The sequence below is a fragment of the Carassius carassius genome, chromosome 9 (genome assembly GCF_963082965.1).
Source record: "Carassius carassius chromosome 9, fCarCar2.1, whole genome shotgun sequence".
Lineage (NCBI taxonomy): Eukaryota > Metazoa > Chordata > Actinopteri > Cypriniformes > Cyprinidae > Carassius > Carassius carassius.
The window spans coordinates 1,132,501-1,150,751 of record NC_081763.1 but is presented as its reverse complement, the minus strand read 5'-3'; the positions used below and the strand labels follow the sequence as shown (position 1 = coordinate 1,150,751).

Here is an 18,251-nt window from a genome sequence, read left to right as displayed (position 1 = left end):
ATTGTCCAATAATCTTGCAAAAAAAAAAAAAAAAAGAGTCAATGCCCGATCTCAGAATGTAAGCAGGTTTGGGCCAGGTTAGTACTTTTGGATTTTTTCAGTAATTATCTAATAGGCCTGGTTAGTACTTTTGGGAATACCAGGTGCTGTAAGCTTTTGGGTTTCCTTCCCTACTTATATAATGCACTGGCGATTATAGTGGCTGACCTTTAAATAGCCCTCTCTTTGCAGCCTCCTTCGCTTGCGTCCATTCCAACCTGGCTATGCCCGATCTCGTCTGATCTCGGAAGCTAAGCAGGTTTGGGCCTGGTTAGTACTTGGATGGGAGACCGCCTGGGAATACCAGGTGCTGTAAGCTTTTGGGTTTCCTTCCCTACTTATATAAAGCACTGGCGATTATAGTGGCTGATCTTTAAATAGCCCTCTCTTTGCAGCCTCCTTCGCTTATGGCCATACCATCCTGGCTATGCCTGATCTCAACTGATCTCCAAATCTAAGCAGGTTAGTACTTTTGGATTTTTTCAGTAATTATCTAATAGGCCTGGTTAGTACTTTTGGAAATTTTTACTTATTGTCCAATAATCTTGCAAAAAAAAAAAAAAAGAATCAATGCCTGATCTCAGAATGTAAGCAGGTTTGGGCCAGGTTAGTACTTTTGGATTTTTTCAGTAATTATCTAATAGGCCTGGTTAGTACTTTTGGAAATTTTCACTAATTGTCCAATAATCTTGCAAAAAAAAAAAAGTCAATGCCCGACCTCAGAATGTTAGCAGGTTTGGGCCAGGTTAGTACTTTTGGATTTTTTCAGTAATTATCTAATAGGCCTGGTTAGTACTTTTGGAAATTTTCACTAATTGTCCAATAATCTTGCAAAAAAAAAAAAAAAAGAGTCAATGCCCGATCTCAGAATGTAAGCAGGTTTGGGCCAGGTTAGTACTTTTGGATTTTTTCAGTAATTATCTAATAGGCCTGGTTAGTACTTTTGGAAATTTTCACTAATTGTCCAATAATCGTGCAAAAAAAAAAAAAAAAAGAGTCAATGCCCGATCTCAGAATGTAAGCAGGTTTGGGCCAGATTAGTACTTTTGGATTTTTTCAGTAATTATCTAATAGGCCTGGTTAGTACTTTTTGGAATACCAGGTGCTGTAAGCTTTTGGGTTTCCTTCCCTACTTATGTAATGCACTGGCGATTATAGTGGCTGATCTTTAAATAGCCCTCTCTTTGCAGCCTCCTTCGCTTATGCTATGCCAACCTGGCTATGCCCGATCTCGTCTGATCTCGGAAGCTAAGCAGGTTTGGGACTGGTTAGTACTTGAATGGGAGACCGCCTGGGAATACCAGGTGCTGTAAGCTTTTGGGTTTCCTTCCCTACTTATATAAAGCACTGGCGATTATAGTGGCTGATCTATAAATAGCCCTCTCTTTGCAGCCTCCTTCGCTTATGGCCATACCATCCTGGCTATGCCCGATCTCAACTGATCTCCAAATCTAAGCAGGTTTGGGCCAGGTTAGTACTTTTGGATTTTTTCAGTAATTATCTAATAGACCTGGTTAGTACTTTTGGAAATTTTCACTAATTGTCCAATAATCTTGCAAAAAAAAAAAAAAAAGAGTCAATGCCCGATCTCAGAATGTAAGCAGGTTTGGGCCAGGTTAGTACTTTTGGATTTTTTCAGTAATTATCTGATAGGCCTGGTTAGTACTTTTGGGAATACAAGGTGCTGTAAGCTTTTGGGTTTCCTTCCCTACTTATATAATGCACTGGCGATTATAGTGGGTGATCTTTTAATAGCCCTCTCTTTGCAGCCTCCTTCGCTTATGGCCATACCATACTGGCTATGCCTGATCTCAACTGATCTCCAAATCTAAGCAGGTTTGGGCCAGGTTAGTACTTTTGGATTTTTTCTTTAATTATCTAATAGGCCTGGTTAGTACTTTTGGAAATTTTCACTAATTGTCCAATAATCTTGCAAAAAAAAAAAAAAAAAGAGTCAATGGCCGATCTCAGAATGTAAGCAGGTTTGGGCCAGGTTAGTACTTTTGGATTTTTTCAGTAATTATCTAATAGGCCTGGTTAGTACTTTTGGAAATTTTCACTAATTGTCCAATAATCTTGCAAAAAAAAAAAAAAAGAGTCAATGCCCGATCTCAGAATGTAAGCAGGTTTGGGCCAGGTTAGTACTTTTGGACTTTTTCAGTAATTATTCAATAGGCCTGGTTAGTACTTTTGGAAATTTTCACTAATTGTCCAATAATCTTGCAAAAAAAAAAAAAAGTCAATGCCCGATCTCAGAATGTAAGCAGGTTTGGGCCAGGTTAGTAATTTTTGGATTTTTTCAGTAATTATCTAATAGGCCTGGTTAGTACTTTTGGGAATACCAGGTGCTGTAAGCTTTTGGGTTTCCTTCCCTACTTATATAAAGCACTGGCGATTATAGTGGCTGATCTTTAAATAGCCCTCTCTTTGCAGCCTCCTTCGCTTATGGCCATACCCTCCTGGCTATGCCTGATCTCAACTGATCTCCAAATCTAAGCAGGTTTGGGCCAGGTTAGTACTTTTGGATTTTTTCAGTAATTATCTAATAGGCCTGGTTAGTACTTTTGGAAATTTTCACTAATTGTCCAATAATCTTGCAAAAAAAAAAAAAAAAAAGTCAATGCCCGATCTCAGAATGTAAGAAGGTTTGGGCCAGGTTAGTACTTTTGGATTTTTTCAGTAATTATCTAATAGGCCTGGTTAGTACTTTTGGAAATTTTCACTAATTGTCCAATAATCTTGCAAAAAAAAAAAAAAGAGTCAATGCCCGATCTCAGAATGTAAGCAGGTTTGGGCCAGGTTAGTACTTTTGGATTTTTTCAGGAATTATCTAATAGGCCTGGTTAGTACTTTTGGGAATACCAGGTGCTGTAAGCTTTTGGGTTTCCTTCCCTACTTATATAATGCACTGGCGATTATAGTGGCTGATCTTTAAATAGCCCTCTCTTTGCAGCCTCCTTCGCTTACGGCCATACCAACCTGGCTATGCCCGATCTCGTCTGATCTCGGAAGCTAAGCAGGTTTGGGCCTGGTTATTACTTGGATGGGAGACCGCATGGGAATACCAGGTGCTGTAAGCTTTTGGGTTTCCTTCCCTACTTATATAAAGCACTGGCGATTATAGTGGCTGATCTTTAAATAGCCCTCTCTTTGCAGCCTCCTTCGCTTATGGCCATACCATCCTGGCTATGCCTGATCTCAACTGATCTCCAAATCTAAGAAGGTTTGGGCCAGGTTAGTACTTTTGGATTTTTTCAGTAATTATCTAATAGGCCTGGTTAGTACTTTTGGAAATTTTCACTAATTGTCCAATAATCTTGCAAAAAAAAAAAAAAAAAAAGAGTCAATGCCCGATCTCAGAATGTAAGCAGGTTTGGGCCAGGTTAGTACTTTTGGATTTTTTCAGTAATTATCTAATAGGCCTGGATAGTACTTTTGGAAATACCAGGTGCTGTAAGCTTTTGGGTTTCCTTCCCTACTCATATAAAGCACTGGCGATTATAGTGGCTGATCTTTAAATAGCCCTCTCTTTGCAGCCTCCTTCGCTTATGGCCATACCATACTGGCTATGCCTGATCTCAACTGATCTCCAAATCTAAGCAGGTTTGGGCCAGGTTAGTACTTTTGGATTTTTTCAGTAATTATCTAATAGGCCTGGTTAGTACTTTTGGAAATTTTCACTAATTGTCCAATAATCTTGCAAAAAAAAAAAAAAAAGAGTCAATGCCCGATCTCAGAATGTAAGCAGGTTTGGGCCAGGTTAGTACTTTTGGATTTTTTCAGTAATTATCTAATAGGCCTGGTTAGTACTTTTGGGAATACCAGGTGCTGTAAGCTTTTGGGTTTCCTTCCCTACTTATATAATGCACTGGCGATTATAGTGGCTGATCTTTAATTAGCCCTCTCTTTGCAGCCTCCTTCGCTTACGGCCATACCAACCTGAGGGCGCTAGAGAGCTACAGGAAGTGTTGGCTGCAGTTGGGAGAGGAAGGCTCTCCTCCATTTTGATTTTTCTGTTTGTGTTTGTTTGTAAGTTGTTTTTGGACTTTAGTTCAGTTTTTTGTGTGGTTTTTCAGTTTTAAACCACCTAACAGCAGCTTTTTGCTGGCTGGCGGGTGGTTTCTCTGTTTTTTGTTTTTTTTTCTGAAAAATGGACGGATTAATGGATGACGACACAGGACCGGCTGGAGAGACACGTATGGCAAACGATACTGGACTGGCTGGAGAGAGACGCATGGCAAACGATACTGGATTTGGCGGAGAGAGACGCATGGCAAACGACACTAGACTGGCTGGAGAGAGACGCATGGCAAACGATACTGGACTGGCTGGAGAGAGACGCATGGCAAACGATACTGGACTGGCTGGAGAGAGACGCATGGCAAACGATACTGGATTTGGCGGAGAGAGACGCATGGCAAACGACACTAGACTGGCTGGAGAGAGACGCATGGCAAACGATACTGGACTGGCTGGAGAGACACGATCGGTAAATGACACTGGACTGGGAAATCGACTACGAGCTGGGAATGGGAATAACCAAGGCACGAGGGAGAAATTTCTTGAAAGAAAGTATCTAAAAGAGGCTACAGTGATTGTGAACGTAGAGAATGTGATCGAGGTGAGAGCAGAGGATATCATCAAGGCTGTATCAAAACAATGTGGACATGGGAAAATCCTGGCACTAAGGCCAAGACAAGGGAAAGAATATGAATTAACAATGGAGAAAGAAGAAACATGTGACAAACTGACTGATGGACTGATGATAAAAGGAGTGAACTGTGAGGTAAAAAATTTGCAAAACAGAGATTATGTTGTTTCCTTCATGCACCTGCCCGTCTATATTGATGACAAAGAAATTTTAGCTAAATTGGAAGGATGGGGAGTTAATCCCATTTCACAGATAAAAAGAAGATGCTACCCGGGCACTGACATAGAAGACGGAACAAGGTTCCTAAAAGTGAGATTCCCCAAAGATGTGGCATCGTTGCCATATAGCACAAAGCTGGAAACAGCAGAAGGGCAGCAGTATTTTAGGGTGATGCACAGCCATCAGGTGAAGACCTGTAGGCTGTGCATGAGCCCTGGACACCTGCTGAAAGACTGCCCAGATTTTAAGTGCCGTATTTGCGAGGAGAGGGGACACTTTGCAAGAGATTGCAATGCTGTCAGATGCCCAGGGTGTCAAGAAGTTTTAAATAAATGTGAATGTTGGATGGAAGGAGAGGAAGGAGGTATGGAACTTCAGTTGGACGGACAGGTGCATGAAAGAAACAGTGAGGAGGAAAGAGAAACTGATGAAGGACAAGAGGAAGACGGATTGCAACAAAAAGAAACAGAAGAAAGAGCGAGCAACAGAGAGAAAGAAGGAGAGAAAGTAAATGATGCAGACAAGGAACATTTAACAGAACAGGACACCCAATGGACGGAAATTGAAATATCGGACAGTGTTAAAAAACTTCTGGATGACGTGGACGGAGATGTACAAGGAATGAATGATCAAAACAAAGAAATGGACAGTGAAGAAGAAACGAGGATGGATAACATGGAGATAGACAGAGAGGGGAGAGGACAAATAAGAAGACGAACATTAAAGGTAAAACCAAATGTGGGAAATGCTAGAAAAAAGATAATGACAAGGGGTCGAGTGAAAACTGTAAACAGATATGAAGTGTTAAGAGGGCTGGAGGGAGAAGATGGAAAGTAATGGTTTTTAGCTATTTATTTTTCTTTTTAATGGTTTTAAGTTGTGTTACTTTTAATGCAAGGGGACTGATGGACATGGGTAAATTTGAAAAAGTGAAGGAAAAATGCCAAGGCGAAGATGTTATTGTTTTACAAGAGAGTGTGATGAAGGACTATAAAAAGAAATGGGAAGGGGATATTTTATATAACAATGGGGATGGAAGGCTTGGAAGAGGAGTGGCTTTTTTAATAAGAAAAGATGTTTTTAATGCAAGTAGAGTGGTGTATAAAGATAAGATGGGGAAATGTATGGTGGTGGAAGTAAATTGTGAAGGACGTGAACTGATTTTAGTAAATGTACATGCGCCAACAGAGGAGAAGGAAAAGAAAGAATTTTTTTATGTTTTAAGAAATATCATAAACAAGTATAAGGAAATAATAATGATAGGGGATTTTAACACAGTTTTTAGTAAACAAGACATGGCAGAAGGAATGGTTTTTAAAAACGACAAGGGGAGAAAAGAATTAAAAGCATTAATGGGAGAAAATAATATCATCGATGTGTGGAGAGAAAGAAATGAAAAGATAAAAGAATTTTCAAGGAGGCAAATAGTGGGGCAGTGTGTGTGTGAAACAAGAATAGATTTTATTTTATGTACAAGAAATGTGGAGAATTTTATAAAAAAGATTAAGTATGAAGAAACAAGTTTTAGTGATCACAAGTTTTTATTTTTTAAAGTAGACTGGAGTAAAGTGCAAAGAGGGCCGGGATTATGGATTTTAAATACAGAGGTTTTAAAGAATGAAGATTATGTTTTAAGTATAAAGGAGATCATTGAAAAGGAAAAAGAAAATGGAATGTATAATGAGGATAAGCGAATGTGGTGGGAGAACGTGAAATATCTGGTAAAAAAGTTTACAATAACCTATTGCAAGTTAATTAATAAATGTAAGAAAAATAAGGAAAGAGAGCTAAGACAAAACTTAAATAAGGAACTGGACAAGACAGAAAAAAGCATAGAGAAAATAAAAGAAATAGAAGGTAGACTGAAGGAAATGGAAGAGGAGAAATATGAAGCTGCAAGATTAAGAAGTAAAGCTAAATATACAGTGGAGGGGGAGAAGTGCACAAAGTTTTTCTTTGATCTAGAGAAAAGAAGAGGGAAAGCAGACATGATTAAAGAAATAAGGGGCAAAAATGGGAGAATAGTAGAAGAAAATGCGGACATTTTAGAGGAAATAAAATCATACTATGAGGACTTATTCTGTACAGAGGGGGTAAAAGAAGAAGAAAAAGTGGAATTACTGAAGCAAATAAAAGCCAGAATAGGAGAAGTGGATAAAAAAGAGTGTGATGATGAAGTAAGAGAAGAAGAAATAAAAAGAGCAATAATTGGATTAAACAAAAGAAAAAGTCCAGGGATAGATGGGTTGGGGAGTGAGTTTTACATTGTTTTTAAAGATGTTTTAACAACTATCTTAAAAGAAGTATTTGACGAGATTTTTAGGAAAGGTGAGATGAACGAAAGGATGGGAATGGGATTAATGAAGCTGATATATAAAAGGAAAGGAGACAAAGTGGAGTTAAAGAATTATAGGCCAATAACAATGCTTAACACTGATTTGAAGATTTTATCAAAAGTTTTAGCTAACAGATTAAAAGAAGTGATGCCCACAATAATTCAAACAAACCAAGCTTACAGTATTAAAGGAAGAGACATTGCGGATACAACAATGAGCATAAAAGATACCATAAGATATATTAATGAAAAGAAGAAAGATGGTTTTATAATCAGTTTGGACTTTGAGAAGGCTTTTGACAGGGTAGAGCATGATTTTTTATTTGGAGTTTTGAATAGTTTTGGTTTTGGAGGAAATTTTATTAAATGGGTTAAGATTTTATATAAAGGTGCTGTAATGAGAGTAAAATGTAATGGGTTTTTAACAGAGTGTTTTAAATTAACAAGATCAATTAGACAGGGTTGCCCGTTGTCGGCACTTTTATATGCTTTAGTTGCGGAACCACTTGGGTTAATGGTAGAACAGGAAGGGAGAATAAAAGGAATAGGCATAGAGGGAGGAGAGAATAAAATATTTCAATACGCTGATGATACTACGCTATTGCTGCAAGATCTGTTGAGTGTAAGGGAAGCAATAAAAATAGTACAAACATTTTGCAGGGGATCAGGGGCTAAAGTGAACGAGGATAAAACAGTATACATGAGATTCGGGGGAAGTGAGGTTTTAACGGCGCACTTTAATTTTAAGGAAATGAATGAAATAAAGATTTTAGGTGTTTTAATGGGGAGGGATGAAACCAAAGCAGAAGGAATTATGTGGGAGGAGATGTTAGGAGGGGTCGAGAGAAGGTTGAATTTTTGGAGATTAATGTCCTTAACTTTGAAGGGGAGGGTTTTAATTTTGAATGTTTTAATCGTTTCTAAGTTATGGCATATTTTATATGTGGCTTCAATGCCGTTGTGGACAGAAAAAAGGCTGAAAAAATGTTTTTTAGATTTTTTATGGGAAGGAAAGCCACCGAGAATTGCATATAACACTTTAATAGGAGCAGTGGGGAAGGGGGGGCTAGGGCTAATGGACGTGGAGCAAAGAAAGAACAGTTTAAGGGTGAAAATCATAAGCAAATATCTAGACGAAGAAAATAAAGCAGCATGGAAAAGAACAATGGGGCATTTTTTAAACAAGTGTAGTCATTTTAATCTGGGGGACAACATTTTATGGATGAAAACAAAAAATTGGATGACGGAGGGGCTGCCAGAATTTTATAAAGAACTGATGAGAGCATGGGGAAATTTTTTAGATAATGTGCATTTAAAGCCACAAGGTAGAGAGAACATTTTAAATCAGCCTTTATTCTTAAACAACTGCATTTTAAATCAAGGGAAGCAGGTTTTTTTTAAGAAATGGTGGGATGTTGGAATTATGAAAGTCAGAGATGTTTTATATGAATTCAAAGAGGGGTTTTTACCAGTGCAATACATTGTGGATGTGATGGAGGAGGCAAAGGAGGATTATAGTAGACAAGAGATTACAAACAAATATGATTTAATTAAGAATGCTATACCTAAAGAATGGATAAAGAGAATTGAAAATCTGGAAGAAGAAAATCAAGGAAAAGATGTGTATGTAAATATGGGGGGGAAATTGTGTGCTTTTAAAGAATGTACTGTGAAAATGTTTTATTGTTTTTTTAGAGATGTGGTTTTCAAGAAACCTGTTGTAAATGAATACTGGCTACGGATGTTCAATGATTTAACAGAAGAGAAAATATGGGGGAATATAAATGGGAAAATTGTACAGACTAAACTGGAGAATATGGAATATTTTATCAGGAACAAAGCAGTGTTCACAGATGTGATTTTAAGCAAAATTGGGATGGAGGAAAGTGCAATATGTAAAGTATGCCAAGATGCAGATGAAGGGTTTTTACACTTGTTTTTATATTGTGATAAGCTGAAAGATTTTAATGAGAGATGTAAAAGCATGATTTTAATTTTGAGAGGAGAGGGAAATGGAAACTTTGAGTGGGAAAAGGTGTTAATGTTGGGCATTAATGAGAAATGTAAACATGAGAGGCTGATTAATTTACTTGTGATGCTGATGAAAAGTGCGATATGGGAAAGAAGAGTGGTGGTGAAAAAGGACAATGCTTTAATTGATGTATGGAATGTGTTTAGGAGAAAAGTTGAAAAATATGTTGGATGTCTGTTTTATTATTTTAAATTGGAGGAAACGATTGATGTTTTTTATAATATTTTTACTCAGGAGGTGTTAAAGGTCTTCAAAGAGCTGGGGATTGAATTTTCATTTTTAAAAGATTAAAATATTTAATGACTTCTTTCTTTAAATTGTAAGTAAGATGTCTGTCAATTCAAGATTTTAGGAATTTTTTATGTCAAAGAAAGAATCTTATGTACTTTTGTATGTGAATAATTGATATGTATGTTTGAATTGATTAATTTCTTCAATAAAAAAAAAAAAAAAAAAAAGGCTATGCCCGATCTCGTCTGATCTCGGAAGCTAAGCAGGTTTGGGCCTGGTTAGTACTTGGATGGGAGACCGCCTGGGAATACCAGGTGCTGTAAGCTTTTGGGTTTCCTTCCCTACTTATATAAAGCACTGGCGATTATAGTGGCTGATCTTTAAATAGCCCTCTCTTTGCAGCCTCCTTCGCTTATGGCCATACCATCCTGGCTATGCCTGATCTCAACTGATCTCCAAATCTAAGCAGGTTAGTACTTTTGGATTTTTTCAGTAATTATCTAATAGGCCTGGTTAGTACTTTTGGAAATTTTCACTTATTGTCCAATAATCTTGCAAAAAAAAAAAAAAGAATCAATGCCTGATCTCAGAATGTAAGCAGGTTTGGGCCAGGTTAGTACTTTTGGATTATTTCAGTAATTATCTAATAGGCCTGGTTAGTACTTTTGGAAATTTTCACTAATTGTCCAATAATCTTGCAAAAAAAAAAAGAGTCAATGCCCAACCTCAGAATGTTAGCAGGTTTGGGCCAGGTTAGTACTTTTGGATTTTTTCAGTAATTATCTAATAGGCCTGGTTAGTACTTTTGGAAATTTTCACTAATTGTCCAATAATCTTGCAAAAAAAAAAAGTCAATGCCTGATCTCAGAATGTAAGCAGGTTTGGGCCAGGTTAGTACTTTTGGATTTTTTCAGTAATTATCTAATAGGCCTGGTTAGTACTTTTGGGAATACCAGGTGCTGTAAGCTTTTGGGTTCCCTTCCCTACTTATATAATGCACTGGCGATTATAGTGGCTGATCTTTAAATAGCCCTCTCTTTGCAGCCTCCTTCGCTTACGGCCATACCAACCTGGCTATGCCCGATCTCGTCTGATCTCGGAAGCTAAGCAGGTTTGGGCCTGGTTAGTACTTGGATGGGAGACCGCCTGGGAATACCAGGTGCTGTAAGCTTTTGGGTTTCCTTCCCTACTTATATAAAGCACTGGCGATTATAGTGGCTGATCTTTAAATAGCCCTCTCTTTGCAGCCTCCTTCGCTTATGGCCATACCATCCTGGCTATGCCTGATCTCAACTGATCTCCAAATCTAAGCAGGTTTGGGCCAGGTTAGTACTTTTGGATTTTTTCAGTAATTATCTAATAGGCCTCATTAGTACTTTTGGAAATTTTCACTAATTGTCCAATAATCTTGCAAAAAAAAAAAAAAAAAATGAGTCAATGCCCGATCTCAGAATGTAAGCAGGTTTGGGCCAGGTTAGTACTTTTGGATTTTTTCAGTAATTATCTAATAGGCCTGGTTAGTACTTTTGGGAATACCAGGTGCTGTAAGCTTTTGGGTTTCCTTCCCTACTTATATAATGCACTGGCGATTATAGTGGCTGATCTTTAAATAGCCCTCTCTTTGCAGCCTCCTTCGCTTACGGCCATTCCAACCTGGCTATGCCCGATCTCGTCTGATCTCGGAAGCTAAGCAGGTTTGGGCCTGGTTAGTACTTGGATGGGAGACCGCCTGGGAATACCAGGTGCTGTAAGCTTTGGGTTTCCTTCCCTACTTATATAAAGCACTGGCGATTATAGTGGCTGATCTTTAAATAGCCCTCTCTTTGCAGCCTCCTTCGCTTATGGCCATACCATCCTGGCTATGCCCGATCTCAACTGATCTCCAAATCTAAGCAGGTTTGGGCCAGGTTAGTACTTTTGGATTTTTTCAGTAATTATCTACAACCCGAATTCCGGAAAAGTTGGGACGTTTTTTTAATCTTAATAAAATGAAAACTAAAAGACTTTCAAATCACATGAGCCAATATTTTATTCACAATAGAACATAGATAACATAGCAAATGTTTAAACTGAGAAAGTTTACAATTTTATGCACAAAATGAGCTCATTTCAATTTTGATTTCTGCTACAGGTCTCAAAATAGTTGGGACGGGGCATGTTTACCATGGTGTAGCATCTCCTTTTCTTTTCAAAACAGTTTGAAGACGTCTGGGCATTGAGGCTATGAGTTGCTGGAGTTTTGCTGTTGGAATTTGGTCCCAGTCTTGCCTTATATAGATTTCCAGCTGCTGAAGAGTTCGTGGTCGTCTTTGACGTATTTTTCGTTTAATGATGCGCCAAATGTTCTCTATAGGTGAAAGATCTGGACTGCAGGCAGGCCAGGTTAGCACCCGGACTCTTCTACGACGAAGCCATGCTGTTGTTATAGCTGCAGTATGTGGTTTTGCATTGTCCTGCTGAAATAAACAAGGCCTTCCCTGAAATAGACGTTGTTTGGAGAGAAGCATATGTTGCTCTAAAACCTTTATATACCTTTCAGCATTCACAGAGCCTTCCAAAACATGCAAGCTGCCCATACCGTATGCACTTATGCACCCCCATACCATCAGAGATGCTGGCTTTTGAACTGAACGCTGATAACATGCTGGAAGGTCTCCCTCCTCTTTAGCCCGGAGGACACGGCGTCCGTGATTTCCAACAAGAATGTCAAATTTGGACTCGTCTGACCATAAAACACTATTCCACTTTGAAATAGTCCATTTTAAATGAGCCTTGGCCCACAGGACACGACGGCGCTTCTGGACTATGTTCACATATGGCTTCCTTTTTGCATGATAGAGCTTTAGTTGGCATCTGCTGATGGCACGGCGGATTGTGTTTACCGACAGTGGTTTCTGAAAGTATTCCTGGGCCCATTTAGTAATGTCATTGACACAATCATGCCGATGAGTGATGCAGTGTCGTCTGAGAGCCCGAAGACCACGGGCATCCAATAAAGGTCTCCGGCCTTTCTCCAGTTTCTCTGAATCTTTTGATGATGTTATGCACTGTAGATGATGAGATTTGCAAAGCCTTTGCAATTTGACGTTGAGGAACATTGTTTTTAAAGTTTTCCACAATTTTTTTACGCAGTCTTTCACAGATTGGAGAGCCTCTGCCCATCTTTACTTCTGAGAGACTCTGATTCTCTAAGACAAAGCTTTTATAGCTAATCATGTTACAGACCTGATATCAATTAACTTAATTTATCACTAGATGTTCTCCCAGCTGAATCTTTTCAAAACTGCTTGCTTTTTTAGCCATTTGTTGCCCCTGTGCCAACTTTTTTGAGACCTGTAGCAGGCATTAAATTTTAAATGAGCTAATTAAGTGGATACAAGTGTAAAATTTCTCAGTTTAAACATTTGCTACGTTATCTATGTTCTATTGTGAATAAAATATTGGCCTATGTGATTTGAAATTCCTTTAGTTTTCATTTTATTAAAATTTAAAAAACGTCCCAACTTTTCCGGAATTCGGGTTGTAATAGGCCTGGTTAGTACTTTTGGAAATGTTCACTAATTGTCCAATAATCTTGCAAAAAAAAAAAAAAAAAAGAGTCAATGCCCGATCTCAGAATGTAAGCAGGTTTGGGCCAGGTTAGTACTTTTGGATTTTTTCAGTAATTATCTAATAGGCCTGGTTAGTACTTTTGGGAATACCAGGTGCTGTAAGCTTTTGGGTTTCCTTCCCTACTTATATAATGCACTGGCGATTATAGTGGCTGATCTTTAAATAGCCCTCTCTTTGCAGCCTCCTTCGCTTACGGCCATACCAACCTGGCTATGCCCGATCTCGTCTGATCTCGGAAGCTAAGCAGGTTTGGGCCTGGTTAGTACTTGGATGGGAGACCGCCTGGGAATACCAGGTGCTGTAAGCTTTTGGGTTTCCTTCCCTACTTATATAAAGCACTGGCGATTATAGTGGCTGATCTTTAAATAGCCCTCTCTTTGTAGCCTCTTTCGCTTCTGGCCATACCATCCTGGCTATGCCTGATCTCAACTGATCTCCAAATCTAAGCAGGTTTGGGCCAGGTCAGTACTTTTGGATTTTTTCAGTAATTATCTAATAGGCCTGGTTAGTACTTTAGGAAATTTTCACTAATTGTCCAATAATCTTGCAAAAAAAAAAAAAAAAAATGAGTCAATGCCCGATCTCAGAATGTAAGCAGGTTTGGGCCAGGTTAGTACTTTTGGATTTTTTCAGTAATTATCTAATAGGCCTGGATAGTACTTTTGGGAATTCCAGGTGCTGTAAGCTTTTGGGTTTCCTTCCCTACTTATATAATGCACTGGCGATTATAGTGGCTGATCTTTAAATAGCCCTCTCTTTGCAGCCTCCTTCTCTTACGGCCATACCAACCTGAGGGCGCTAGAGTGCAACAGGAAGTGAGTTGGCAGTAGTAGGAAGAGAGAGGCTCTTCCATTTTGTAATTTGGTTTAGTTTTATTAGTTCTTTTTTGTTGGTTTGTTTGTGTTGAGTTTTTATTAGTTAGTGTTTTTTTTTTTTTAACCCCAAACAGTTCATTCTGTTTGGGCTTTTACATTTAACAAAATGACGGATTTAACTGACAAAGGACACAGACTGGCAAAAGGAAATGAGATGGGGAACAGAGAATCAGGATATGTCGCAGACGAGATGGAAAGGAATATAAATGACGAGAATGGTGAAAGCAGGAATGAAACATGGGCAAAGGTGGTTTCAAGGAGAAAACCAGATGGAAAAAAAAATGGACAGGACAGAAAAACAGAACTACAAACAACTGAAGGTACTGGAACTAATAAAGGAGTTGGAGAAAAAAGAAATGATTTATCTCAACGACAGCAAATGATAAAGAACTTGAGCCAACAAACAAAGTATCAGAGGCAATACAGAAAAGAAGCAACATTAACAATGACTGTAAAAGATATAGAAAATACAACAGTAATAATGATAATTAAATCAGTTGAAGAGAAAGTAGGAATTGGAAAACTGATCGGACTAAGAAGAAAGAATAACAATGAATTTGAAATGACTATGGAGAGTGAGTTGGACTGTGATTCACTGTTGAATGGAATCATGATTAACGGAAAAGAATGTGAGATAAGGAAACTGTGTGCAACAGAAAGAATGGTATCTTTCTTGAGTCTGCCCAGCTATATAGAAGATGAGGAAATTATTCAAAAATTGATGAATTGGGGAGTTACTCCCATATTGCCTCTAAGAAGGAGATATCATCCGGGGACAACAGTGGCGGACGGAACACGTTTTATAAAGGTAAAGTTTCCACAAGAAGTGACATCTTTGCCATATAATACCAGGTTCATGACTGAAGAAGGAGTGCAGTACTACAGAGTGATTCATGACAACCAATTGAAGACATGCAGGATCTGTGTAAGTGTGGAACATGAGAAAAAGGACTGTCCGCAATTCAAATGTCGAGACTGTCTTGAGCAGGGGCATTATGCGCGGGACTGCAAAGTCCCACGGTGCCAAGGCTGCGACAAAGCAATCATGAGATGCAGATGTGAGATGGACCATGAGGTAAATGAGGACACAAATATGGAAGTACAGGAGGGGATGGGAGATACTGCAACTGAGCATTTAAATGATTCACTGCGGCAGACTCAAGGAGAGGAAGATGAACAGGACAATGAGGAAGAGGAGGAAACCAGCAAAGATGAGAATGAAGAAAAGAACAAGGATGGAGAACAAGGAATGGAGATGGGAGAAGGAGTAGACAAAGAGGAAAGAAATCTGATTAACAAAGACTTTTCTAAGGAAAAGGAAGAAGTGGACACGACTGGGATGGACTGTGAAAAAGGTCAAGAAAAGGAAAAGGATGAGGATAAGGGAATGAAGATACTGCCTGAGGTAAGAGAAGCGGAAAATGGGGGGAGGATTTTTGGATTGGAAAATAAAGGAATAGAAAGACTGAATAGAGGTGTAAAAGCAAGAACAAAAGGTGGAGTAGACATTCAACAGGTTCTTAAAAAGCAGAAAATAAGAAGAGAAGAGCTGAAGGAAAGGAGGAAAGTGGAAATGGGGGAAGCAAGACATGTTTTCTTTAAAGACAATGAAACTAATTGAGTGGTGGTTATTGGTTTATCCTGTTTTTTCCTTTTTAATGAGCTCTCTAAGTATTGTTTCACTTAATGCTAGAGGCTTATCCCAAAGTCAAAAGTTTGAGAGATTGATGTGTCTGACAAAAAAGTGTGATGTTTTATGTCTACAAGAAACGAGGTGGGAAGATAAAATAAGTGATGAAATTAGAAAATTGTGGAATGGAGAAATGTATAGTAATTGTGATATAGGAAGGAAAAGAGGGGTAGCTATTTTAATAAAAAAAGGGGTATTTGAAAAAGTTGATGTAGACTACAAAGACACAAATGGAAGAATAATAATAGTCAAATTCTTGTGTAATGGAAAAGAAATGAAAGTGTGTAACATACATGCACCTAATGAGGAAAGAGAGAAATATAACTTTTATAAGGATCTGAATGATTTAATAGAAAAACAAGAAAGCATTATTGTTTTAGGTGATTTTAATACTGTAATACAGAGAATAGATATAGATGATTCAATGCAATTTAGAAGAGATAGAGGGAGGAATGAACTATATAATATAATGGAGAAAAATAATATGGTGGATGTGTGGAGAGAGATGAATGGTATGAAAAGAGAATATTCAAGAAGACAAATTGTTGATAACATTCTAAAACAAAGTAGAATAGACTTATTTTTATGCAAGAAAGAATAAGTACATTATGTCACGAAGGCTTTATATAAAAATTATAGTGAAAGTGATCATGATTTTTTATGGATAACAATGAATTCTACTGAGACTAATAAAGGGCCAGGGGTATGGATATTAAATACAGAACTGCTAAAAATGGAAGTGTACAAAATGGAAATAGAGAGCATAATAATTAATAGTATTAATGATGAAATGTATGAAATGGAAAAAGGTTTTTGGTGGGACATTTTAAAGAGTAGATTAAAAAAATTCTCAATAGAATATTCTAAAAAAATACAGAAAGCGAAAAGAATGAAAGAAATAAAGATAAAAAAGAGTGGGATGAAGAGATGAGGAAAGTAAATGTGCATGATATAGATAAGATAATAGAATTACAGGAAGAATTAAGGAAAATTGAAGAAGAAAAGTGCAAAGGAGCAATAATCAGAAGCAGGGCAAAAGACATTGTAGAGGGAGAAAGGAGTACAAAATATTTCTATGAACTGGAAAAAACAAGACAGAGAGCGGATATAATAACAAGTATTAAAATACAAGATGGGAAATCTGTAGAAGATAAAGAAGGAATTTTAGGAGAAATTAAAAGATTCTATAAAGATTTATTTACCGAAAATGAGGTGGTTTTAGAAGATGAGGAATTTTTATTAAGAAAAATAAATGTTAAAGTTAAAGAGGAAGACAAAGAAATGTGTGAGAGTGGGATTACGGAATTAGAAATAGGAACAGCAATTGATCAATTGAAAAATGGTAAATGTCCAGGAATAGATGGATTATCAGCTGAATTTTATAAGGTTTTTAAGGGTGTTTTATGTCCAATTTTAAATGAAGTATATACAGATATTTTCAGGAAAGGAAATTTAACTAATAGTATGAAGAAAGGTATGGTGAAAATAATTTACAAGAGAAAAGGAGATAAGGGAGATTTAAAAAATTACAGACCACTAAGTATGTTAAATACAGATTATAAAATATTAGCTAAAATTTTAGCAAATCGATTGAAATTAGTAGTACCAAATATAATTACAACGAATCAAGCATATGCTGTTCTAAAAAGAGATATCACTGATGTTATCAACAATATAAGAGATCTAATATGGTACATGAAGGAGAAAAAAGAAACAGGATATATAGTAAGTGTGGATTTGGAAAAAGCATTTGATAGAGTTGAACACAAATATTTGATAGATGTAATGGAGAGATTTGGGTTTGTGGAGAATTTTTTAAATTGGATAAAATGTTTATATACAGATATAACTAGTTGTGTAAAAGTAAATGGGTTTTTAACTGAAGATTTTAAAATAACAAGATCGATCAGACAGGGGTGCCCTATGTCAGCATTATTATACACGTTAGTATCTGAAGCTTTAGGACTGGCAATAGACCAGGAAAAGAACATAAAAGGAATGTGGATAAAAGAAACTGAATCAGAACATAAAGTGTTTCAAAATGCAGACGACACAACATTGATTTTAAAAGATATTAAAAGTATAGATTTAGCAATGGGAAGAGGAATAGGAAAATTTTAGGTATAAGGGTTGGTGAAAATGAAAATGAAATAAGGGATGCATTATGGGAGGAGGTTTTAAAAGGAATGAAAAAGAGATTGAATTTCTGGAAATTAAGAAATTTGTTTTTAAAAGGTAAAGTTTTAGTTATCAATTCTTTGTTTTTATCAAAAATGTGGTATGTGCTGAGTTCTGTGAGCTTGCCTTTGTGGATATATAAAAAAATGAAATCTATTGTTTTAAACTTTTTATGGGAAGGAAAAACAGCAAAAATTGCTTATGACACTTTAATTGGAAAGGTGGAGGAAGGAGGGCTAGGTCTAATAGATCCATTCATAAGGATGAAAAGTATAAGAATTAAAATTGTTAATAAATATTGGAAAGATGGAAAATATGCTTGGAAGGGAGTAATGAAATATTTTTTAGATAAATGTGGAAAAATGGGAGATGATGTTCTATGGATGAAA

At 37.2% G+C, this 18,251-nt stretch overlaps 1 protein-coding gene, 5 non-coding genes and 1 pseudogene across 6 annotated transcripts in view; all 7 read left to right on the top strand.

The window, feature by feature from the left end:
• The first annotated feature begins 239 nt into the window (after nt 1-239).
• On the top strand, nt 240-358 carry LOC132150404 (5S ribosomal RNA). The gene has a single exon (XR_009435639.1). It is a non-coding gene; the product is annotated as a 5S ribosomal RNA (ribosomal RNA).
• Nucleotides 359-1,237: 879 nt separating this feature from the next.
• On the top strand, nt 1,238-1,355 carry LOC132150706 (5S ribosomal RNA; annotated as a pseudogene).
• Nucleotides 1,356-3,000: 1,645 nt separating this feature from the next.
• Nucleotides 3,001-3,119, top strand: LOC132150107 (5S ribosomal RNA). Its single transcript, XR_009435352.1, has one exon. It is a non-coding gene; the product is annotated as a 5S ribosomal RNA (ribosomal RNA).
• Nucleotides 3,120-10,559: 7,440 nt separating this feature from the next.
• Nucleotides 10,560-10,678, top strand: LOC132150592 (5S ribosomal RNA). Its single transcript, XR_009435821.1, has one exon. It is a non-coding gene; the product is annotated as a 5S ribosomal RNA (ribosomal RNA).
• A 464-nt stretch (nt 10,679-11,142) lies between these two features.
• On the top strand, nt 11,143-11,261 carry LOC132151070 (5S ribosomal RNA). Its single transcript, XR_009436234.1, has one exon. It is a non-coding gene; the product is annotated as a 5S ribosomal RNA (ribosomal RNA).
• A 2,046-nt stretch (nt 11,262-13,307) lies between these two features.
• On the top strand, nt 13,308-13,426 carry LOC132150581 (5S ribosomal RNA). The gene has a single exon (XR_009435810.1). It is a non-coding gene; the product is annotated as a 5S ribosomal RNA (ribosomal RNA).
• Nucleotides 13,427-13,814: 388 nt separating this feature from the next.
• LOC132148477 (uncharacterized) overlaps nt 13,815-18,251 on the top strand; it is a 5,700-nt gene continuing 1,263 nt past the window's right edge. The window contains exon 1 of the mRNA XM_059557169.1: nt 13,815-15,877. Within this exon, the coding sequence (XP_059413152.1) occupies nt 14,101-15,615 (1,515 nt within the window). The 5' untranslated portion in view covers nt 13,815-14,100 and the 3' untranslated portion in view covers nt 15,616-15,877. The remainder of the gene's footprint in view (nt 15,878-18,251) is intronic.